Raw genomic sequence first — 25913 nt, forward strand, 5'->3', positions numbered from 1 at the left:
GTAATTACACACACACGACACACACACACACACACACACACACACACACACACACACACACACACAGCAGAAAGTGATTAAAAGAACTAAAAAGCATGATGGTGACCGAAAAGCCAAGAAGACCAAGAGAATAAAAATAAAAAGGAAAGTCATTTCTTTGTATGATCCTAGAATATTAAACCTGATGAGACATATAAAGCTATAAAGTATTATGAGACCCCAGGAGATGGCAGATTAAAATGTGCAAGGGTGATTTCCACCAATAAAGGTGGAGACAGCGGCTGCTCCACCGCTGTGCTCTGCTCGGCAGGCAAAGAGAACGGTCTGAATGGATTTCAGCAACCTTCATAAAGCAAGGACTAAAGCCACTTCACAAAAGGGAATAGAAACCAAGCCAATCAATTAATGCCCCCAAACAATAACGAGCATAGACAGGGAGAAATGCTTTCAGACCTGATGTACGTTTGAAACTTGCTGTGTTTCAACTTCCTGTGTGCCTTTAACATGAGAGTCAGGGTCTACTCTCTGCATGTTCGCGGCTGCTTTCTTTGTGTGTGTGCATGCATGTGTGTTCTAATGTGTTTGTGTGTGCGTGTGTGTGTTGAAAAGCTCGCCGTTGAATGAGTACATTCAACAGAGCACTGAGCTCTTTAAATGCCAATGAAAATAAAGAGAGGGAAATTGTAGGCACTCTCAAGCAACAGGGAAAAAACCAACAGAGCGAGACAGAGAAAGCAAAACCTTACAGCGCCAAGAGAGACTTCATAAGGTTTAGCAGCCCTCCACTCAAATATATGGAGGCCATAAATCCTCCACTTAATGTCCTTTGGGCTTCACTTTTTATAGGTAGTGACAATGACAGTGAGAGAGTTCTTTAAAAAAAAATGTTTTAATCAACACAGCAAATTTCAACAAGACTGCCTAAACTCCAAGGTTTACTTTTTCCAAAAAACCCGTTCCGGTAATGAAAGTCGACATAACGCTCTGTTGCACTAGACAAGACATTCAAAGGGATGTAAAATATTATGTTTCCACTGAAGTTTGGTGGAGTAAATCATTCAATAGAATGCATACAGCCCTATATTACACTGCACTTTTGTGTTTTTAGCCCTAAAAATGTCATTTGCAGTGTCAATGCAGATAAAACATGACCAAATAAATTATTAAGGGTAACATTATCTATACAGCTATCAAAAGTAACAGCACTCTTTGTGATGAATAGTCACTTTCAGAGGGCTGAAATGTTGATATACAGATGTAAGGAGTATTTTTAAGTAGTTCGTCAAACTGTTAAATATATATGAACTCCCACAATGCATCAAGTAATCATATCATTTCCCAGACGGCTATATGGTTGTTAGACAAAGTGGTTAACTTACCAATATCTCCAAATGTCACTAAATAATATGTTTTCTTTAACCTGTAACAAGCATCAATTCAATGTTTGACCCCCTGCTGTTTCAAACAATGTTATTTTTTAACTATTATTGGCTTTGAGTGTCCAGGCAAACGGCTGAGTTACCATTCCTGGCAAATCAATTGTCTGACACATAATCAATACAATGGCAAACATTTGTATTGTTGCGATAGAGAACGATTCGAACAAAATGGGGGATTTAAAACTTAATGTTTTAAAGCAGTTGAGTGGCCCATTAAAGGTACAATATTTTTCTTTGACAAAACATGAGCCCTGTAATATTCGAGTAAATACACTTAGGTCGAAACCACTTAAAAAAAACAAATCCACCAAATGATCAGCCCTTTTGTGCCATGTAAGATGCCTTAAGCACCTTGTGTCTTCTTTTTGTATGGTGTGCACTGTTAAAGCTCAACCATCTAGGCTCTGTGGATGAAAAGGCTTGTCTCTGTGTATATTGTTCATGGGAACCTGCTTACCCTCTGGTTTGATGATTACTCGTGTTTTTACACCCCTCACTTTGTAACTGGTCCAGCATAGACAAGTGAGCACCATCATTCACTGTGGCATCGAGGTGTTTCAACAATCATGTGCATGCCCAAACAATACTCTGTCCCAGGATTAGTCGCTGTTTTCTTTGGAGAGTCAGTATGCTTTTTCTATGTTGTCCATATATCCATGGCTCCATATACCCGAGCTCTGTGATGTCAGCCTTTTCTCTCCGTGCTCCCAGGTTGTTCACAGTTGATCTTGATGGCTAATCAAGTTGTCATGGCCTTCCAGCTTTAACAGCATTCCTTTCTTTATGTCCTGAGCAGACTGTGCAGTAAAATAAACCCAAGAGCAAACCAACCACTTTCAGGTGCACTCAAGGCCATGTACGTTATGTTGATATGGACGAGTCCCACCTTTTCTCATGAGACTGATGCCACTTTAGGCTCGGCCCTCCATTCGGAGGAACAGTAGGAGGTGGAAAGTCTTGCTTGGGTTATGTATGTGTGAAAACAAATGGATTTGTGCTCCATGATAGAACATTTTATGGGGGAGAAAAAAAGAAGGAGGGGAAGTGTTGTCACCATGGCCTTGGTTGCATGTTTAACAGAAGAGTGATCAACAATGGCGAGAGGAGGAGGAGGGGGAGGAGGAAGAGGAAGGGATGGTAACTCAGTGACTACGAGCCCAAGATACATGATAGATGTCTTTAATAACCCCTGGTTGCTTTTTTAGTGTCCTCTAGGATTTGTTATTATTAAGATCTAGGTCTTATTATGATGACCACCCGTTTCATCAACTCCCACATCACGCTGTGCGTCCGTCCAGACAGTCAAAATAAACACAAAGTCAAAAACCCCCCTGTTCTTGTGCTGATCTGGCACTTGTTGGTGGTGCCAGTATGTCTAAGTCCTGACCAAGGAAAATGTGGCTTCACAACAGTCAGCAGTGAGGAGAAAACAAAACATCCTGCTCGGTGATCACCTGTTGAATCATCAAGAATCTGCACCTCAAAGCTGTGTGGCCTCCGATCTAACATCCCTGTGTTCGAGGGTTGCAAAAGCATGTTTAGGTAAATGACGTTTTATGTTTTTAATAAGTGTTTCCATTACGAAAAGGAAGAACTAGCGAGTTGGGAATACACATAGGACCTGGAGAGCCATAAGGACTCATCACTGCTGAAAAAGAAAATGAAAACATTTTATTGTGCTTCCATTCCTTTTGAAAATAACAATCACAAACACTCAGTCTTAGTGTGTCTAAGTAGCTTCAAGCTTTATCTCAAGCACAGATTCGGAGAGGGCCCATGTTTTATTAATTTGCAGATGAGCTCAGCTATTGATGGCGTTGGCCGCCCGTGGGTTCAATTAGGATAATACAGGGAGAGGGGCAGATTATGGGCAGCTATTTAAGTGAGGGTATATCTCTTCCTGACAGTTATAGTCCAAATGCAACAAATTGCACCTCAGTGACTGTGAACGGCGCCATATCAGTCTTCTGGATATGAAACATGTCTGTGTGGTAGGTCAGCCGTGTGCACACGACACCAGGCTGTGTGAGCCATGTAGCCTGTCCTCTCTGAGCTAACAGCACAGGCCTGAGTGCAGCCTATTCCCATTCAGTTAATAGGGGCCATTTAGAAAACAGCGGTATATATTGTGGTGCGCTGAGTGCATGCTCTACCCAACCAATCCTAAACAGTCTCACTTAGCACGACTCTCTCTAAACTATTGCACTTCTTCCCTCCTGCACACTCTGGGTTGAAGGCCTGCGAGTGTTGACAGCTGAACAGGGCAAAACTGAAAATTGTAAACATTTTACAAATATAAGCCAGGGTGTGTGAATATCCTCACAAGCAGCCACAAAACGAGGAACACTGGTGGCCTGCATGTGGGACAAAAAACTGCTCAAAGCCTTTCTTTCTGTGTACTGGGGTGAACATTTATTATGATTGATCGAGGCCATGACTGTAACTTTGCTGTGCTGTGAAAACAGTCTACTGTACATTGTCTCTCGAGCGCATTGTGTGAAATTGAATAGGGAGGCCATAAAGTGGAACCGGAGACACAGACCCAAGCACGCCGAGCCTGTCGGTCATCCTCCTACTTTTCTGTTCAGTCCGTTCAAAGCTTTAAAACTGCAGACAGCTCTAAAGAGAGTGGCTGGACGGTTTTCTTTCTTTTTCTTAGGGAAATGACGATTGTTTCTCAGCTGCATCGAGGCTGCATGTTTAGGCTGCAGTCAGTGAGATAACCCAGCCCTCCTCTCCACACCCTAACAGCAACAGTTGGGGAAAGAGTGAGCCTTCACAGCAGCAGCGTCGGCTGACTCACTGAGGATAAGGAAGAAGATCCTCTTCTGTTTTCGTTGTTTCTCAAGAGCAGGTCGTTTCAGTTTGATTGCTTTGCCTTCTAGTCATAGATTTGTATTTTAACAAACTCCTTCCTCAACCTGAGTACACCACTAGGGTAAGTTGCAAAAATAGAGAGTAATACTGTGCTTCCACTGAAACCCTTAACATCTATCATAGAACCAGAATTGCAAACAATAACATGCTATGAAATCAAATGTCTCATCTGTGAACGTGACTGTAAAATGAATGCTGAAGGCGCATTGCAGGATGAAAAGGGATTTGCATGAATGCAGTAAACATCACAATATTACTTGAATAACTATCCATCTGGATTCCTGACCTACGAAGTACTTCATCATCCCGACCCACTAACCCTTCCCTCTCCTTGTTTCTCTGCCCCAGCTTTCCTTATTCCCCGCTCCAGCCAGGCCGGGGCAATAGGGCACCGCTAATGTGCTTGGTGGGTCATTAATTCTTCGGATGTCCATGGGGGCAGTAGAGCGGGCGAGCTTTGTTGTTTGATGTTGGGCGAAAATAGTTGTGGGGAGGTAAAGCAGATGTTTGTGTTGGCTGGTGAGGGTAAGCTGCATGGTTGATGCCAACCCAATCACCAGCTCATGCTAGGCAACAGCTGCCCAAACACATATCAGGCAAAGTCTGGCAAAGACAGCTAAGGGTGGCAAGGTCAGCTTTAGCTTACTTTTCCTTTTTCTGCTCTTGTTCTTTTAGGTCTGACATGATTCCTATTTTGAATATATCGACGCCACTCCAAAGACTGTCCTGTAACCAGTTTGTCTTTTCCTTTTCTAAAATAAGATTGTTGAGATTATTCTAGTGTTGAAGCTGAAGGTGAACCAGACACTGATACATCTAAAACATACAGTAGTTTGGCTGTAGCTGATTACTTTAGTGTGCGTATGCCTTTGAGGAGAGATAGGAATCTTAGCAGAGAGGACACAAAAGAAAACAAACCAAAGACTAACCCAGATTTTTTTTCCCGCTGGCCACGGTAAAAATATAACAATGTATGCGCATACATAGACCCCAGAACAAGGACAGTTCATTTAACTCTCTCCTGCATCTTCAATCAGCTGATATGAGCCATTCATCACCGCCCACCTTCATATCTGTGCGCTGCCCAGAAAGGACATTGTGTATGATGTGTTTGTGTGTTTGTGTGTGAAAACAGATTAAAGATAAATATCTTCCGCGTAGCCCACACTTCTTGACCCTGTTGTAGAATATCTTTGATATGATGCAGTCTGCGAGGACTTCAGCAGCTAACACTCAGTGTGCTGCCCTCTGCTGATCATTTCATAAACATCTGGACTCAGAACATCTGCTGTCAGAAAGAACACTATCCCAGTATTTACAGTAAAAACTAGTGTGTGCTGTGACATTTCACTCTTGGTCATTTAAGGATAAAACGTTTTAGTTATTTAGTTTATCTACTTAACCATTCACCCTGAAAGATATTATCGCTGTTGTTAATGTTCTTCATAATAATAATAATAATAATAATAATAATAACATTACAACAATATTAATACTACCTCCCCCAGAAATGTTACCATTTTAAACAGCGTGTGCAAAAGAATACAAGTTTTACACTGAATTAAACTTTCTATATTTACTTTGCTAGTCTCATCCATCCAGTAGGCTGTTTTAAAAAATATATATATAAACGCTGATCTCTACTGCAGTTAAAGAATATTTTAACTTAACGATACCAAAAAATAGGGCTAATGATTATATTTACATTTTCGGGTAAATTATTTATTCAACATGCAATAAAGTTTTTTGTAAACAGGAATTTGATTATTAATAAAATAAATATTTATCCAAGATGCTGCTAGTTGCATTGTTGCCAGCTTAATTACACAGCATTTCCCTGGCTATAATGGGATGTTTGCTTCACAATACAAAAGGCTGGTTAAAACAGGGAATACCTCAGATGATGCTAAAATGTAACGTTCATTTACAACTCACTAATTGTCCCTCTCTGTATAGTGCTGCATTTCAGGATAATGAGAAGGTATGCACCTGAGAAAAAAAGAGCTACATGCAGGCAGATTGCTAATCCTGAATTATCATTGGTTCATTCGTCATCTCTAATTTAGTACGGATAGGTGAAGCGAGGGAATCAAAAGAAGGCGAGTAATGAGGACCCACAGTGGCCTGCAAGGTAACCGTGGTTACGTGTGGTGCATTAATGTATGTAATCTGTTACTGTGTCTGTGACAAGACAAGGACATGCAGTGTGCTAATTAAAGAAACCTTTCCCTGCTCCTCGCTTAGACACAGGTCATCTCTCATTAATGATGCTCTCAATGCATGGGGAGTCATTCATTATTGGCTATTTGGAGGGAAAAGGGAGGATGTGGGGATGGCGGGAATTCCTGTCAGCAAAACCTAATAGGTATATTCTCAAAAAGAGGAACAGTATGAATAGAACCAGATCACCCAGCATCAACATGTAGGAGAGGGAAGGAAAGGGCAAAATGCAGCTTAATACAAAATAAGTAAACAATGCCTTTTTCAAAAACATTAATTTTTATTTTGGAAATGAAGGGGTATTTACAAGAAAAAAAAGTAAATGGCAGGCTAATGTCATGTACATCACTAAATACAAAAAATATTTCATTGAAAAAAATAAACCACATCTTCAAAATGCTTTAACGTCTGACACACCAGTCTGAAAATAAAATCAAAACAGCTATGCTTACTCCTGCAATGAGGCTTTAGCAATAAAACCAATCTAATGCTCAGAGAAGAGACGCACAGCCTCGTGGTCAGTGCTTGTACCTGGATGTTCAGTGCACAAGGACACACACACAGCAACCATCCAATGTCAGTGCACAGGCAGAAAGGCTTGTCTGCGATTTTAAAAACAGCATTTCAGTGGTCATATCGCAAACAAAGCCCAGGGAATGTCTTTTTGTTCCTAAAGGCTGTGATGTAACCCCCTCTGGACAGACACAACTACTTTTTCCTACATGCTCAAACGCTTCCATACAATCAAAAACAATTTGAAAAGGCTAAAAAGGAGTATGGAAAGTTGTATGGAGTTTGCGGTTCAAACACCGTTGTCTTGTTTGCTTTTGTGGTCATGATAAAACAAAGCTGGTAATGTTGTGATCACTAAATGTTCCCATGATCACAAGAAAACATAAGAAACCTTAACCGCCTACTTATCAGACCTAATCCTATACAAATGATTCCAAGTTATTAGCTTCCTATCATGATCAGTTTTGACATGAATCAACTTGTATTGAGAGAATCATTACAAAATATTTAATTTCCTTAAATAACGAGGAGGGCACACGCGGAGCACAGACCTCTGCCAAGGCTGTTTCCGGGAGTAAAAGATAAAGTTTGTATCCGACCGATGATCCAGGTGCAAAATTGAATGGGTTCTCCTTTGACCCATGCTTACATTTTCCACTGAATTCCATGAAAACCAGGCCAATAGTTTTTCATTTTCCTGCTGACAAATGAATGGTCTAATAAGTCTGATCAGGAGAAAATGAAACATTAAAAGATGTCAGTAAGCAACACCTGGTTTAGCAATCAATGGTTTTTCAAATTGTTATCAGCATCAGGACCGTCAAACATACTGTACTTGTACACACAAGTGCAGATGTGGATGGACAATTGGTAGAAGGGTTCTAAGTCCTAAAAAAACCTGCAAACCACACTAAATCCAAATCACCTAACGCATAAGATGGCTCTCCACTGAATTTAACTGAACTCTAAATAATCTATATACTAACAAAATAGGGTCAGAAAGCATAACCTCCTTGGCCAAGTTACCACCCATGGTTCTACAGGTCCCTGTAGAGGGTTGCCCGTCTGAATATGAAAGCAAATGAGCAGTCCAAGACAAGTGCAAATCCTCCCTGAGACTGGTCCATGTTCTTACACAGACATCAGATTCAGTACAACTTACGTACCCTACTATGAGACTAAACGAGTCACACGGACCGGCATAAAATCGTGTTTGGTGCCACTTTCTGTAGCTCCAGTAGCACTGTTTTCATACAACATTTAAGACAACACACAGGGATCTGTCATCTTCAATCAGTCCCGTCAGAGCAGCATGTAAACCAGACTGGTCAGAAAATAAGTGGATCACAAAAAATGTGTTTAAGTTGATCACACAGTTATTATTGCTAAAATGATTATCACTTTTGATTTATTTGAATGATGAATCCCCTCCAGATACCTGACCAAGTGCTGATCGCTTCATCCACAGGTATGTTAGAGCTGTGGGAGATCACAGTAACTGGAGATGGGTGGGAAGAGCTGAATGAAGTGAATCAGCATGTGGGGCTCCGGCATGCCTCAGGGACTCGCTCCTCTGGTGGCACACAGAGAGAGACATGGGGTCGTCATGTGTCTCTGATTGGACATCGGCTCTGCAGGCTCTGGAAGTGGGCGTGCTTCAGGATGCGGTTGATCTGCAGGTAGGTCACCAGGCTTGTGGCGCCACCGGCCATTTCTGTAGAGTCCCCGGAGCCGACGGGACTGCTGGGGCCCACAACACACTGACTGCCACAGCTCCCAGCCGCATGCTCCGGACTGCTGATGCTGCTGCTGCTCTCACTGTTGGAGGACTGAAATGCAGATGTCACATTAGCAGTGCGCAAACTAGATATGAATGTCAACATTAAGGGTGGTTTTCTCTGGATACATTAAAAGCCTTTTAACCAGGCTTGCTGCTCAGGGCCCCCCATGAGGTTCATGCCCTAAACACTCGGGTATCAGTTTAACCAGTAGAGAGTGATGTTTGGATGAAATCTAAATCTAAATCACTATTATTCTATCCATAGCTTGACGGTGGTACCTAATATATAATCCATCTACTATGTAAACTCTGAAGGTCAGATTGTTTGGTAACAATGACAGTACTAAAGGTGGTGTATTCCATGTGAGTTTGAGGATTTTACAAATCAGACAATGAAAAGTAGATGAAACAGATAGGGTAACGTACTTTATCCCAGTTCTTCCCATGTGTCACTTTTAATGCACCTGAGATACAGTGGCAGTCACTAATACGTCTCATATTTAGCCCTGCTTTTTGGGCTCATTGTGATCACTAACGGAGAGGAGAATGCTGAGGAAACTTCTCAACATTCTGGACAACGAGTCTCACCCCCTGCATGCCACACTGGTTTCCTACCGGAGCACTTTAAGCTGTAGACTGAGACCACCGCGCGCACAGGAGGTCTTTCCTCCCAGTGGCCATCAAACTCTATAACTCTTCACCCTTCAGTAAAGGGAACTGAGAACTTCTTCACCACCACTATGTGCAATATAAATACCATTACAAAACACTCTCTGCTATATAACATGTGCAATATTATTATTATTAATAATAATGTTCTATAATAACGTGCAATTACGTATCTTCGACTACGTTTTTTTGCACTACTAAATACTGCTTGTCACTGTACAGTACTTTACATTAATTATGTGGCTATGTTTCCTGTAGATCTACATTGAATTGCTCTTTGTATTTTTGTAACTCTGGCAAAACAATTTACTTCGGGATAAATAAACTCCTATCTTATCTTAACTCAAAAGGTGACTAAATAATTAATTTTTTCAGTTTTTTGGTTCTTTGTTTAGACAAATTAAATACATTTGCTGACATCTGCTGCTACAGAACATTTAGTGAAAGAAGACAACTGTCCAGCTTCTTCAGTATTACTATAGTAGGCCTCATGACAGTGTTACGTACCTCAGACTCCCACGCATCCCGGCCCGGCTCAGGAGAGAGCGGGTGAGATCTGCTCTGCCTCTTGGCCTGAGGAACCAGGTGGCCACTCTCCTCATCACAGCCGCTGCGCTGACGTTTCCTGTTCGGGTTTCAAGCACATCCACACACGCATTTTAAACACATATAGCCTCTAACATGTAAATGTTTGCTGTGACACAGGAACGATCAACTGCAGCTCGCATGTTTCAACACCAACCCCATAATCACAATTATTTTTAAATGGCTGATGCAGGTGGTTGATATAGGCCACATCAACGAAACTAAAACATTTATTTCGAGCAATATCTCATCTGTTTGCGTCATATTATGTATTGTACGCCTCCCTTACCTGTTTTCAGTCAACATATGATGACACTAAATCAATCTCGGTGAGTTCCCGTTGTTTTTGTTCTGATCAATACCGAGGACCCGAACAGTTGACGTTATCGACTTGTTAGCTTGATTCCTTTCAGTCGATGGCCTATCGCCTGAGTTAGCAAAATAGCCTTGCCAAGCTAGCTAATTATGGTAAATATGAATGTGAAACTATAAGACATTTTGGCAACACCGAAAGGATTATCATGTATAATTAACTACTCAAAATTGTAAATAATTGGTAATTAAAAATTGCATAGTAACCGGGTCTTACCGAAATAGCATTAAGCTAGCTAGGACAGTTAAAAAAGCCAGTCACAAACGCTAGGTTAAAAGCTAACGCACTGCTAGCTAATCTTCGAAGCTGATGCTCTTAAATAGCTGACAAAGGCACATACTGCAGAAAAAAAGTAAAGTTTCCTTGTCAAAAAGCTAACGATCTCAGTGCCAAAGCCCGAGTATAACAGCTATTTTTGTTCAACCTATCTAGCTAAAACAGCCAGAACCACAACCAACCGCGACAGTTGTGTTTACATGGCACTGCGCCTGCGCGAAAACCAGCAGTGTTGCTTTTAAGGGCTGTAAGGAAAAATAAACTATACTGTGCTAGTAGGACATTCAAATCAGAGTTTAATGTGGAATCAGATATGTGAAGTGTAATACGCACGATAGTTATGATACAAATTATGATAAGGCAAATTATGAATATCATTTACACGTATGCAATGAGGGTAACATCATTTTGCAAAAAAACAACAAGGGGCTTACGAGTAGCACTAAAATGCAGCATTTCATAACACTGGTGCACATTTTGCAGTCCACGATAAAGCGTTTGATTTAATTGAGTAATTCATTTGAATTAAACTTTACAATTCGTTTTTTTAAAACAAGATTCTTCTGTAAAAATAAGTGGTCTTTTTAATCAGACACACCAATTGAATAACTATGTCATAAGGCTCTGACAAAAATGGTACATTCCCCAAAAGATGTCGCTGTTTTAAACCTAATAGCCTACTACAACACATAGCAGACCGGTGTAAATATGACTTGGGTTGGGTTGGAATAAAAAAACTGCTTCTTCAATAAATTAGATCTACAAACAGAAAGTGGGTGTCTGCACGTAAAATCAGTATGGTTATTTTATAATATGGAAACATTTCCCCCCTAAGGAAAAATAAATAAATCACAGTCTTTAGGCTTTATAGCAGTTTAAAATGCTAGAAACAAAACAATCCAATCCGACTCAATTGTTGACATCTTCACAACCCGGAAGTTACACCCTGCAGCAGGTCCAGCCAGCCAATAGAGTAAAAAACGCCTCCGCCAATGACTCAAGCGAAGGACGGAGGTGAGATTAACAAGGATCCTCAGCAGCAGCGGCCCTGTTAGTATAAAGGGAAATAATCGCAATGGGCAGCACCGACTCAAAACTGAACTTCAGGAAAGCAGTGATCCAGCTGACAACAAAAACACAGGTAAATGCGCCTCCAATACAGCTGAACAAAGGGTACAATTGATAGATAATGTGCCGATGAGCGTGCTGGAGAGCATCACCGAGGAGATGACGCGTATGATGGGGTAGCGATAGGAAAACATTCTCATGTTGCATGCAACATCTCAATATTTATTTTCCATTACCTGAGTGCTCCTAAGGTCGATGTTAAAATCACTGTTGTCCAAATATGTCGTATTTGTTATGGATTCATTTATGGTTTATTCTACGATGCAAATCACAAGATGTGTTCATGTTTTGGTATTTTATGGAGGAAAAAAAAAGATGGCTTTGCTAAATCAAAGCTGATGACGTAGTCTGGCGTTTGCAGATGCGGCAGGTGGACAGTGCTAGACCAGGGTGCCATATCATGTTTCCTCACTGCTGCTGCTAGAATAGAGCTTGTGTTTACATTGCCATTAGGTCGGCCATGGATGGGCTATGCAGACAAAAGAAGGTGCATTCTGAATTAAAAGGGCTATATCATATTATTGCACTTTAAGATTATTAGGGCTGTCGTTTTTTTAAATTACCCTGAAATGAAATGCTCCATTTGACTCATATGGGAATGAAAAAGTAAACATGTTTTTTTACAGCCAGTGGAAGCCACAGACGATGCCTTCTGGGACCAGTTCTGGGCAGATACCACCACCACGGTCCAGGATGTTTTTGCACTGGTGCCAGCGGCCGAGATAAGAGCTGTTCGAGAAGAGTCCCCCTCCAATTTAGCAACTCTCTGCTATAAGGTACACACTGAAGAAACTGTTAATGCATCTGTGTAACACAATCTTGTTTATAATGTTAGATTGCATAGGAATACTCCTTGTGTTGAGGCTACATCGAGGAATAGTGTTGTTTGTCAGAGCCCAGCAGAGGAGTCTGTCAGCAAAGCACTGCCTCATGCTTTCAGATGAGGGAATAAGTGAGTCAACTCTCCCTTCCTTTCCCTTCACTTCCTGTCTCTTGGTACCAGTTTCCGTTTGAAGTCGCCTATCAAAAACAAAACAGGCACACTTGGTACTTAGAGCCTAATTAAATAAAGAGGAGGAGACGAGAGCCCTTGAAGCTGCTAATTCAAAGGGGTTTGTTACATATTTTTGAACACAGCCAGCAACATGCTGGTGATTGAATTTAGATCAATAATTATTTTCAAGTAAATATGTGTTGAAGGCCACAAAAACACATGTCCCCATATCTTTCAAACAATGTACCTCCCAGTGTAATCAAAACACATATATTTTAACAATCAATTTAGTAAGTGCTGCAGGTTTTTTGTCTTTGTTTTCCAAAAATAAAATCAATATTGTCCAGTGTATATGATACTATTAACCTTATAATACTCCTATAATAAAAGTATTATAAGGGTCTGCTCACTCTAAAAGGCTTTCTCAACCACATACAATTATTATAATTAACAAAAAAGAAAATGGCCATAATCTTTTTTATGGAACAAGATGCCTCAGAAATGATGGTGTTTATTATTGTACTGAGCATGTTGGCTGGGTAATTATTAACCGACTGAGACCAAACCGTGAAACAAAATAAGAGCATGTTGTTCAGCACATCACTAAATGCTTCAATACCACACATCTCATTCCTCTGTTGTCCTCAGGCCGTGGAGAAGCTGGTGCAGGGTGCAGAGTCTGGTTGCCCCACAGAGAGGGAGAAGCAGGTGGTCCTGAACTGCACTCGCATCCTCAGCCGCATCCTTCCCTACATCTTTGAGGACCAGGACTGGAGAGGATTCTTCTGGTCCACTGTGCCCGGGGCTGGGCGGGCTGGGGTGAGTGGGAACAGGAATCAATCAGAGTCAGAAATGCTTTGTTTATTCCTGGGGGAGACAATCAAAACAAGTCTTTTAATTATTATTAACAATACTTTCACAGCACTCACTCTTAAATGTTGTTATAAGTAAGTGTTGACGACATCTTACTTTGAAAACCTGATGTTGTTCAGGTAACAACAAATATAACAAACAATATAACATTATGATAATGCTTCTCAGATGCTAACTTACTTTGAACATACCATACAGTGTTTATAGCATTACAAGTTATCAGCCTGGTCTTTTTATATGTAAACCTCTTTTATTTAAGTTAAAGTTGTTTCCCATTCCAGTAGTAATGAGGTGTTTTTGACTTTTTACCTGTAGAGACGAATAACTCAGCTGTACTGAGACATTTCTGACAAGTCTTTGCAACATCTTTGACCATTTACACAACGCCTTTCAATGAAGGATACAGAATAATGCTGATCATCTGGATCTAGTCTCATACATGTGTCCATCTTTTCCAGTCTGATGAGCTGGATGATGATGATGGAGCCCGACCCCTGGCCGAGTCTCTGCTCCTGGCCATCGCTGACCTCCTCTTCTGCCCTGACTTCACTGTGCACAGCCATAGGAGAGGCCCTGTGAGTACCCATTTTGTTATATTGCCGTGTCAAATCCATCCAGCATTAATCATTAATGATAGGTTTTTTTAAAAGCTGGGAATGGTTAACATGTATTTAGATTGTTAAAGATACTTTTTTTTTTTTTCTACTTACTCGTTCTTATGTTGCCCAACTAACCTGTAACTCTAGTTTCTGAAAATACTTTGCATAGAAAAAGATCACAATTGTCATTCTCACCAGGAAGAATTCCTCAACTCTCATGAGTAAGAAAGGAATTTTCCGTCAAACTACAACTCTGTTAACAGTAAATGCTCTTAAGGGGTTTAAACTTCCTTGGTAACCTTTGTTATTCTATGCTAATTATGTAATCACTTCTACATTTCCACAAGCCACACATCATGGAAACATTTATTATGAATTCATTTACTAATCTTTTTTTTATATATATGATTTAATTGTGACATTAAAGATGGGGTAGGTAATTTTGGAGAAACCAGCTCGAGTGCGCTAGAATTTGAAAATACACAGCCGGAAAAAATCTGCCACTTCCTTACAGAGCCCCTCCTCCAACACACACGAACGCGCACATGACCAATGAGGGCATGAGTTAAATTGTGCACAGATGGAAGGCTGACAGGCAGGTAGGCCATCCAGTTACTTTAGCCGGGCCGGCTCAAATGATTGGTCGTGCTTTTTACAGTACCACGGCTTCCACAGATGACATTTTTTTATGGATTTGTTGTCAAAGCACTGAAGATATTAATTGCTATCGGGATGTTAAGAGCATTCCATGGAATATAACAAAAAGTGTATCTCGAGCCGGTTTCTCAAATGTACCTAGGGTTAGGGGACACCTTTACATTTTCTAATATTAAACACATTTTAATCTGGATATTTGTTTTGACCTCGTCCAGGACTCAGTAGAGAACATGCAGTCTATAGACAGCTGTGAATACATCTGGGAGGCAGGGGTGGGCTTTGCACAGTCGCCCCCTCTCAATTACATCCATGATCTAAATAGGTGAGTCAAGCCGGCTTGACAGGATCTGTGACACGTACAGGTTTTACTCTCTTATCTTTACATGGGTAACTTTTTTCTGTCAACCTCTTAAGTTATTTTTTACTGATCCTCTTCAGGGCAGAGCTGCTGAGATTGTTACTAACGTGCTTCTCTGAGGCCATGTATCTGCCTTCCTCTACGGATAACAGCGTCCTCAACCCTTGGGTGACATTCTTCTGTTCCACAGAAAACAGGTAATAAGCAGATTTTAAGCAAGTTCACAAATGTATGGACAAACACATGCAGGGTTTCATTTTAAATGCCAGAGGAAGTAAAACCTTGATTAGAGGATGTTAAATTACTGTGAATACATGGACTACCTTTAACCAGAATCAAGCCATGGCAGATAATGAAAGAGTTACAGTTTTAACCTAAACAATCTAGTCCAAAACCTTTCAGAGCTTTCAAACGCACTTCATGATTAACATCACAAGTTGATCTGCTCATTATCATGGAAATTGCATTTAGATGAGGAAAACATTTCTTATATGCAGCTCTTTTAGATCTTTCTTTACAGTCAAACTATTATTTCCAAAGTCTTGAATTGTGTTGCTGAATGGTCTTTCATGCTTACACATTTTTATATAACTATGAATGGATTCTGATTGTCTTGTGAACTACTTACATTCTGCATTGACTTAAATAGGGGAGTTCATTACAAAATAGAGTATATAACAAAAGTTTTCCTTAAGAAAAATGGTATGGGTAAATTCTAGCACATCATTCTGTAACCTAGTCTTTATGTCCTTTTCCCTAGACATGCTCTGCCTCTGTTCACCTCTCTGCTGAATGTGGTGTGTGCCTATGATCCAGTGGGCTATGGCATCCCGTACAACCACCTGCTCTTCTCCGACTACCGGGAGCAGCTGGTGGAGCAGGCTGTTCAGATTCTCATTGTGACGCTGGAGCATGACGGAGGGGTTCCACATCGACCTCCCTCCCCATCCAGCATTGAGGAACAAGAGGTACGAGACCAGTACATACTCAAAGAAATCCATTTGATCACTTAATGAAAGTCCCCTATTTGTATTGGGGTTACAGATGGGGTCCAAAACTAGCAAGCCACATGAATGTCTGGGAGCAAATTAATTTTATCTGCTACACAATTATGGTCAGGATCCGTTGAATTTTTGAATATTGGGTTGCCGATTAGAATTTTCTAAAGGGGGGTTCGTTTAGCATGAAATAACTAAAGGATAAGTTAAAAAAGAAAGTAGAAAGAAAGTGAGGTCAAAGAAAAAACAATTTCTGCTAAAAAAATAGCAAGACCTAAACATGTCAGATGTGTGTATCTCACACTGTACTGTCATTTGTATTCATGTACCTTTGTTATTCATGTTTCATTATCTTTGTACCTTTGTTATTCATGTTTCATTATCTTCGCTTTGAAATGAGTGTTTTTAAATGCCATTTTATATCTTTGCTTTTAAATTAGTTTTTTTAAATGCCCTTTTATAATATGTTTCTTAATGCTCTTAATGTCTTTCATTTTTGTAAAGCACTTTGAATTGCCTTGTGTTGAAAGGTGCTATATAAATGAACTTGCCTTGCCTTGAATGGCATTGTTTAATGTATTTTTAAATCATCTTTTTATCTTGGTGCAGACTGCAGGCCCTGAAAACCTTTTTGTGAATTATCTGTCAAGGATCCACAGAGAAGAGGTAGGCTGACTGTCATTTCTATTAAAAAACATAAAGATATACCCTATAAAAATGTCAAAAGCAAATCTTCTCCCTCTCTGTTGGCAGGACTTTGACTTTGTGCTGAAGGGCCTAGCTCGTCTGCTGACCAACCCTTTGACTCAGACTTACCTGCCTAACTCTACAAAGAAGATCCAGTTCCACCAAGAGCTGTTGGTGCTTTTCTGGAAGCTTTGTGACTTTAACAAGGTAAGAAAAAATAACAAAAAATTAAATGTTTGTTTGATTAGGAGCTTTGTTTTATTCAACAACATCTCTTGTGTGCTCCCATGACAGAAGTTCCTGTTTTTTGTCCTGAAGAGTAGTGATGTGCTGGATATTTTGGTTCCTATACTCTTCTACCTGAATGATGCCAGGGCTGACCAGTGTGAGTTTCAACCCAGTGTTTTCAGATGGTCCTTGCACCCAAGAAATCTCTAATAAACATTTAGTTAAAGGTATCAATATATTATAGGTCTCAGAGATATACAAAACATGTCTCTGAAGTGTTTGGTTCGAAATACCAAACAGATCATGCATTGTAGCATCCCATAATCCCCTCTGTTTCAGCCCTGTTTAAAAAGTGCTGATTCTCTGTCTTTTACTTTAGATGAAAATAAGGAGCCACTCCCCACGCCCCTCTGAGAGATATTTGGTTAAAAAGAACACCATGTTACTCTAGGAGGAGATTCAGGTGATAAGGTGGTCGGGTGTTACCTTGGCTGGTTATTGGCTAATGGTTACACAACCCAAAAATCGTTATGACATCACTAAGTGGCCAAAATCTGATCAGCTCATTTTCAGACAGGTTTTTATATAAATGGATCAGGACAAAAAGTGATCTTTTCCTGAAACTTTCAGAATCTCTTTACACAGAGGGGACACATGATTATCTATGAAAGAAATGAAAACATGGATTTTGCATAATAGGTGACCTTTAATTATATTCTGATGTGTTTTATGGCTGCAGCCCGTGTTGGACTCATGCACATTGGTGTGTTCATTTTGCTGCTGCTGAGTGGAGAGAGAAACTTTGGCGTGCGTTTGAATAAGCCCTACTCCGTCCATGTGCCTATGGACATCCCTGTGTTCACGGGGACTCATGCCGACCTGCTTATAGTGGTGAGTGGTGACTACAGATTCTGAAATGGTCTTAATTCCTGCCAAATATAGTTACAGTTAATGCTCACAACTGTCACTGTCTTTGTTTTGTAGGTGTTTCACAAGATTATCACCACAGGCCACCAGCGTCTCCAGCCTCTGTTTGACTGCCTACTCACCATTGTTGTAAACGGTGAATTGCTCTGGCGCCATGTGTCTGGCAACACACACCTCTTATTTGCAGCATCAATTACTTAAAATTTTTATCATCTCATAAGAAATAGATGCCACTTAATCAAATAAAAATGGTTATAGTTTTCCTTATTTAATGACATTTCTCATCCTGCAGTGTCTCCCTATTTGAAGAGCCTTTCCATGGTGGCAGCCAATAAACTGCTCCACCTGCTGGAGGCCTTCTCCACCACCTGGTTCTTGTTCTCTGTAGCCCAGAACCATCACCTTGTGTTCTTTCTTCTTGAGGCTTTCAACAATATTATCCAGTACCAGTTTGATGGTAAGGAAAAGCTGACATGTAACATAATGTTGTATTTAATTCTCTTGTAAGGATTTTAACCGCCTTTTTCCTTTTGTGGTCAAGATCAATGTGTTAGAATAAAATGAGTAAGACATGTGTAACATAATAAATCCTTCCCTCTTTCCATCACTTCAAGGAAACTGCAACCTGGTGTACGCCATCATCCGAAAACGCAACGTCTTCCACCAGTTGGCCAACCTGCCCTCTGATTCTGCCTGCATCCAGAAGGGTTTGCAGAGGAAGAGGAAGACTCCGGATGTCATCTCCCGCACCAGCTCTCAGGAGACTGTATCCATGGAGGGCTCGCACCCTGCTGTGCCGGCAGAGCCTGGCACACTGAAGACCAGCCTGGTTGCTATACCAGGTACTGACATATTGGGTGTTTCTCAATGCCGAATACGCTTGCTTGGTAGCACATGTCTTCCGAGTCACTTGCTTCAGAAGCGAGGCAAGAACACTTCCTGGCATTCGGAAAACGAAGAGTGGAGCAGGCGAGCAAGTGTGCAGGTGTGCGTCATATGAGAGGCCCCGCCTTACAGTTTCCGCCACAGATTTGGGGAAATTGGTCCGTGCGCAAAGCATTGTGGGGGATTTTAAGACCGCGGAGTCTACACATGTGCAGCCTCGAAATTTCTCGCTACAAAGTACGCCGGGCTCGGTAGAATTCCAAGTATGCTGGACATTGGAACAGTCCTTTGGTGGCCCTCGATGACTTAGTATGCTTGAAATAGTGTCTCTGGAGCAGCTTTACTCGACATTGAGAAACGGCCATTATCCCTTGTTGTGTTATTGAAGGGTTAAATTGGATCATAGGTCAACTTGATATGTTAAGACATTGACTACTAAATAACTTTTGACTGTAGGATGGGTGTCTGTCCTATGTACAATCTTACACAAGTTAAACACAAAAATAAGCTTATTGTCCTACATAATAAGAGGACAAACAAACATTTACTTACATTTGATAAAAAATAGTTATCCAAACAGATTTAAATAGTGTATTGTTTTCAAAGTTTTGCAGTAGCAACTATTAACTGCAGGAAGAAATTGTAGAGTCGACTGAAAATAAACTTTAGTACCAATGTTTATCGTAAAAATTAATCAGTTACACAGGGGAAATGTCCAATTGTGTTTTTATTGGCTGTTGGACAAAAACTGGAGCTCTGTGGTACAGAAGAATACACTACTGTGTTTTAGATACACAGACAATACTTATACATGTTGTTTTTTGCTGTTTTCATGGGTTTGTTTGACAATTAGAAAAATAAATTAAATCACCAGACGTATCTTGCAAATAAGGATTGGCTTTCTGTGTTTTTGCAGCTATAGATAAACTGACCGAAAAGTCCCAGGTGTCAGAGGATGGCACCATGGTGTCGGTCCAAAAGACGGGCGCCTCACAAGCAGCCCCCTCAGAGCAAAGTGCAGTCGCTGGGACCAGTGACACAGAGTCCAACTCAGGCAGAGACAACGAAGTAAGTGTGTGCGTTTGTGTGCACGTCTCTGTTTAAAAGAATAGCAAAGTTAGTTAATCTTTTACTTTACATTATTAGGATGTTTTCTACACTGAAGCAGAAATGGAGAGAAGGCGTTTTTCAATAGCGTCTTCAACATCTTCTTGGGCTCCAACACCAGAATGGGTCAGTATCTGATTTTCCTTTCAGCCTCTCCTATTTTAGATGTGGCAGAATGTGTAACTGATCTGAATTTATCTTTATTGTCCCAGGTCCTCTCCTGGAAAAGTAAACTTCCCCTGCAGACTATAATGCGACTTCTACAGGTGCTGGTTCCCCAGGTGGAGAAGATCTGCATCGACAAGTACATAAACGATTTCTCTTTAATCGCCATGTCATATCTTTTGAAATGTTACCTTGTTTTAATGTGTGCTCACTTGTCTCACTGCAGGGGTCTGACAGATGAATCAGAGATCCTGAAGTTTCTCCAGCATGGTACATTAGTCGGCCTGCTGCCAGTTCCTCACCCTATCCTCATCAGAAAGTATCAGGCCAACGCGGGCACTGCCATGTGGTTTCGCACCTACATGTGGGGGGTTGTTTATTTGCGGTAAGTCAACCACAAGAGCTGAGAATTATGCAACAGTCTATTCACACTGACTAAACACCTACATCTGATTTTGATTTTCCAGCAATGTGGACCCTCCTATCTGGTATGACACTGATGTCCGCCTTTTTGAGATTCAGAAGATGTAAGCAGAAGACCAAAAATGGAACTGTTCAACTCCAGGGTTTCTCCTCCCTTCATTATCCGCTTGGCTCCTGATAAACCTCACTGTGTTTAACTTGCCTCCCTAATCATCAACATTTATTCACTACCAACTTTGGTGGGCAAGTAATTCGTAAGGGGTAGAGATACCTTTCAGATAATGGGAGATGATTGAATTATCAAAATTGCCCATGAACTACTGTGTTTTTACGTTTCCCAAGAACATAGAATGTCTGGAGCATTTACTGAAGGCCGAGGCTCTTTTCTTGGCAGCATACCAGTCAAAGATTAAATATTGGTAAACTTTGTCATCAGCTCTTACTATAGAATATCATTTCCAAGAGAGGCTTGTAAAATATCCTGGAGGGCACACTATTGGTGTTTCACGTTATTTGTTGTAATTGCCATGCTTTAAGTGCACTCTCAACTGGTTGTCTAATAAAATGGATGTAGTTTGTGACAATTTACGCTACAGGATTTTGGAGACAATTATACAGATTGTATGTTTTTATGTGTATGACCAGGTTTTTGTTTGGATCTGGTCGGCTATGCTTACAATGCTTGATGTTGAAAATTGTATTTTACGTAAATGATCCTGAAAATATATATTATTATGCATCTGTGAATGTTGGGTTGGTTGCATTCTTGAGCTCTGTGCTTTAATGGGAAAGACGTGAACTACTACTAGGTCACACTTTAGACTTTATCAACAGTGTAGAGTCTCAACAATACTGAAAGAAAACTTAAATTCTCACTGAATCATAACTGCTAAACTATTAATTGTTTAAAGTGAAAAATAGATATTTTGGACCATAACCACTAGAAGGCACTATTGCCCCTTTCCAGCAAGCAACCAGTAAAAGTATATGTTCTTGTGAAATACTGGGTACCCCTTGAAGCCTCTAAAAAGGATCAAATCAATACATAATCATAATTAATATGCAATTATATTATCTATACCCAAAACAAACCTGTTACACGCAGTTAGTACTTTAAAAAGGGTAAAAGTCATAAGGGTTGAAACCATTTGTAATGTTTACAGTCCAGACAGTTTCTTTTGATCCTTTAAATAAAAACCTCTGTCCTTTGCTAAATTGACCATGTGCCTTTGAGGAAAAATACAAAATCCTGGTCATAAATAATACATTTAAATGCTAGTGCCTGTAAAGTGCAGCACATTATGAAAGGCATATCCATCTTAAATACAAATTAATATTTTTATTTAAATGTTGGCCAACAAGTTATACATGACATGTATTTTATGTTTCAATAATATTTATTAATATAACAAGGTCAATGTATACGTTTGATAAATAAAAATGGACATTAAATTCATACGTTTATAAAATTACTCTGCATTCCCAAACACAAGTCCATCTACGAGATTACGTACACCTCAAAGAGACTGGCGACAGAGTGCATACGGTAGAAGATTCCAAAAGGAAGTCCAATATTCACAATGGCCGTCCACATTGAGACTTTGTAGAATTGTATCTCTATGGGATGATCAAACTGGGGACGAGCACCAAAGGCGGGCATGATCCACAGCTGCAGAGTAAGAAAATAAGGACACGTTTAAAACAGAAACATTATTGATCATTGGTTTGTTTCAATATAAATCAATGAAAGAAAATAAGCTTAAACTTACAATAATGTTGGCAAGCAGTAGAAAGGCACAGACTTCCTTTAGTACTCTTCTCTTCCAACTAGGCTTATCACGGCTTGAAGTCAGGAAGTAGCTGGACTTATGGCTTTCCTGAACAATGATAATCTCTGGACGTTCCTGGAAAGCATGAGCGTTTGTGTGCAGAGCCGCTTCCTGCATCCCATGGAAGGGCTCCCGATGGAGTCCTTCGATGATGAAGTAATTCTGCAGGCCGAGCTGTAGCACTGTCAGCAAGGCCCAGGTCAGGTTGAGGGCGTTCAGATATCCTCTGGCTTCTGTCGCCACCACTGCCACGATAGTGAAATAGCTGATGATGAACTGCCCAAGTGAGGCTCCCACCAGCAGCCCCACATCCAGGCTGCGGGTTGGATTCTTCTCAGATACGTGCTCCCTGTGGTCCAACCTGTAGATGATGCAGCCAATCACAGTGGAGAGGGACATCATGCTCACTATCACTATATTCATGATGAAATGGATCAGCAGAGCCTTGTCTGTTTTCTTCACATCCCCTGTTTCTATGTCCACCTCATACACTATGAATGTTGCAAGTCCTGCCACCACCAGGAGGACGCCGGTCAAAGGTCCCAAACACACATCCCCTATGCGGAACTTGATCTTGTGATGGCTGTGATCGTCCACAAGCCGACCAATGTTTTTCCACATGACGTAGGCCATAGCCGAAGCAAAGAGACTATATTCTATGTTGAAGGGATACAGGTAGTAGGAGGCCTCTTTGAAGGTGTAGCATGCCGAGTAACTGCAATTACACTTCTTATTGACAAAGCTGGCTGAAATGGAAGATTAAGTTATTTTTCTCTTATTGATGCTAAAATAAATCTGAAAGAGTTGAAAATAAACCATCTCGAAATACCTCTGTACATCCTTTGTGAGACATTGTAGTTTAGATCAGGAATGTCAGTCTGGTGAAGAGATTCCTCAGTGACGGCTGCCATCCATACCACCAGGTTAGTTGAAAGCGTAAGAGTAAGCCCACATCTGGAAGAATGAAAACATGAGTGTGCAGCAAGAATAGGTATATTTTCTGATGAATAAAGAAAATAATTTACCGTGTAAAATTTGTGTGTAGCTGCACACAGTCCTTCACATGAATCCACAGGAAATATGTCTAAAAAGCCAACAGGGTTTTGTTCAGTTTTCCCAACTCATCAACAGATTGCATGTTCTTGCAACGCATTAAGATAACGTTTTTAAAAATAAAAACAACCTGGACAAATAGAAACACAGCTTGGACGACAGGAAATGCAACTTTAACAGCAGAGTCGCAGTGAAGGTAGCCCACAGCGGTGGCAATCTTGAAGATGTCCATGATGACACTGAGAATTCCAAACAGTAGAAGTCCAGCTGGAACAAAAACATTAAAGTGCTTAAATCTTGAAATGACATACACCAAGAACCTAAACCAAGAATGAACTGACCTCGGAGCCATGCAGGCCCCGCATGGCCATCTCTGAACGAAACAGCCTCATCCTTTCGTGAGGTGAAGACTGTGTAAAACAGCATCCACAACATTGTGAGGAGTAGGAGAATGATGAGGAAGATTTGCCTGTGTACAGCAGTAATGGCCACACTGTTGAAGGCACTTCCACTGACCAGAGCGCAGCCCAGGATCAGGATGTTGATGCAGATAATGCCAGACAGGAGCCATCCACCACCATGGTGGGCCCTCTCCATCACTGCCTCAATATGGTGAATGCTGTCCCTAACACTGGTATTATGGGAAGGACTGGTCAAATGTTGGATGTTGTCCATCTGTGCTGCTGTCTCCATGTTGGATGGATGGGCCTCCACAACATCATTTAGAGTTTTTCTACAAAAGAAAACAAGTTTAAATTTTTTTTTACAGTTACCAGCTGACAAAATACAATTTATGAGCCTTCACTGAAATATTTTCAGCCTCAATATTTCTAAGATTGAAGGTTTATTTTTCAAAAAGAAAGTTAAATTATCCCTTTAAAATGCCCCCGACTCCTTCATTAAAATACACAGAATCTCTAAACATGCAAATAATTTCCACTTATAAATTAAATTATTGGACTCATCCTCCAAGTTTATTCAATCGTCTCCTTTACAAACAAAAGGGCATTAGAATATCCAATACACATTTCAATATTAAATCGAGTCCAGTAGGGTATAACATAACATATTACACTAATCTGACGGTGTCAAAAGAAAAAAGTTATAATATTCCTTTATGTAGAATGTGGATTGATCAGATGATGTATTGGATCGCATTTAAAAATTGTAATTTGTGTACCAGAAAGAGTGTCCAGGGCCTGCAACTTACAAGTTAACTTAACATTTAAAGCAATAGTTATATTAACGTTGGACCCCAGACTCATAATATGATGTTAAAACATTTCAGGGATAGTCCTCTGAACCTATACTCGGCCCAGCCCAATTTAATATAAAAAGTAGGAAAATACATCCCTCCCCCACAAACTTACCTAGAGAAAAGTTTGTTGCAGGTCCGGAACATTTGTCGAGCTACAGTTTTCATGATGTCTGTCCGACCAAACTGGGCCTGTACGCCACTAAAAAAAAAAGGTCAGGAAAAGGTCTCAGGTTTATATCAGTTCAACGATGAAACATGATTTGAGAAAACACACTGGGCGTTGGAATTCATGAAATAATAAGTGTTATTCTCCCTGCTGGTGGTGGAGTGCACAGAAAGCTCGCTCACCACCAGCAGCAGCAGTAACCTAAATGAACAGGTGTAATGAGTTTCAGCTGATTACTTATTATCTCGCGCCGCCGAACGCACAGTGCAGCCCAAACAAATATTTATCATGGGAAGTTCCGATCGTCACTACGAAGTCAACTCCCGTCTGGAAAAGTAGGCTACTTTATTGTTATTTTATGTAAACAAGAAAAACATGTCTTTCTTATGTGTACAAGTAAGGGATTGTGTCGCAAGTGCAGACATCTTGCCTCAGGTGGCGTTCATTTTCAATGAGGGTGCGTTCAATGTTTATTTTTTTTCATGCATGATCCTGGTACCTCTATGAGAAAGCAGGATGAATGCTTTTTTTGCAGATTGAACCCATTTTTTGCTGAATCAGATATGGACAAATCCAATACAGTTTAAATCACAAACAAGCTGTTTTCTGTCTTATTATACTATTCTGATGCAAAAGCAATAGTAAAAATGTACACATTTTTATCATCATTATAAACCAATATCATTAATAAACTTCCATGCCATGATAGGCTATTTCAATGGACTACATGCAAGTCAAAGAAAATGTCACTTAGCACTTTTATTATGACTGCCATTTAGTCCCTTTTTGACTTTAAGATGCAATTTTTTCGTGTATTGTGTATTTATGTTGTGCTGTGTATGGTGA

At 40.4% G+C, this 25913-nt stretch overlaps 2 protein-coding genes across 2 annotated transcripts; one reads left to right on the top strand and one right to left on the bottom strand.

Moving 5' to 3' along the window:
• Positions 1-11555: 11555 nt before the first annotated feature.
• hid1a (HID1 domain containing a) lies at positions 11556-21508 on the top strand. The gene is made up of 19 exons (XM_010769732.1): positions 11556-11873; positions 12487-12636; positions 13503-13673; positions 14186-14302; positions 15199-15305; positions 15422-15538; positions 16102-16309; positions 16949-17005; positions 17093-17233; positions 17321-17411; positions 17994-18145; positions 18239-18317; positions 18474-18638; positions 18796-19023; positions 19983-20134; positions 20213-20299; positions 20386-20477; positions 20565-20723; positions 20806-21508. Exons 1-19 carry the CDS (start codon positions 11808-11810, stop codon positions 20867-20869), a joined length of 2403 nt encoding a protein of 800 aa, XP_010768034.1. The 5' UTR covers positions 11556-11807; the 3' UTR covers positions 20870-21508.
• On the bottom strand, positions 21396-25372 carry LOC104944223 (otopetrin-2-like). The gene is made up of 8 exons (XM_010769731.1): positions 25305-25372; positions 25014-25100; positions 23985-24376; positions 23774-23910; positions 23616-23674; positions 23420-23544; positions 22531-23336; positions 21396-22430 (listed from the first exon to the last, which is right to left on the bottom strand). Exons 1-8 carry the CDS (start codon positions 25355-25357, stop codon positions 22260-22262), a joined length of 1830 nt encoding a protein of 609 aa, XP_010768033.1. The 5' UTR covers positions 25358-25372; the 3' UTR covers positions 21396-22259.
• Positions 25373-25913: the final 541 nt, after the last annotated feature.

This window comes from Notothenia coriiceps, unplaced genomic scaffold, assembly GCF_000735185.1.
Source record: "Notothenia coriiceps isolate Sejong01 unplaced genomic scaffold, NC01 NC01_scaffold00007694, whole genome shotgun sequence".
In the NCBI taxonomy this organism is placed as follows: Eukaryota; Metazoa; Chordata; class Actinopteri; order Perciformes; family Nototheniidae; genus Notothenia; species Notothenia coriiceps.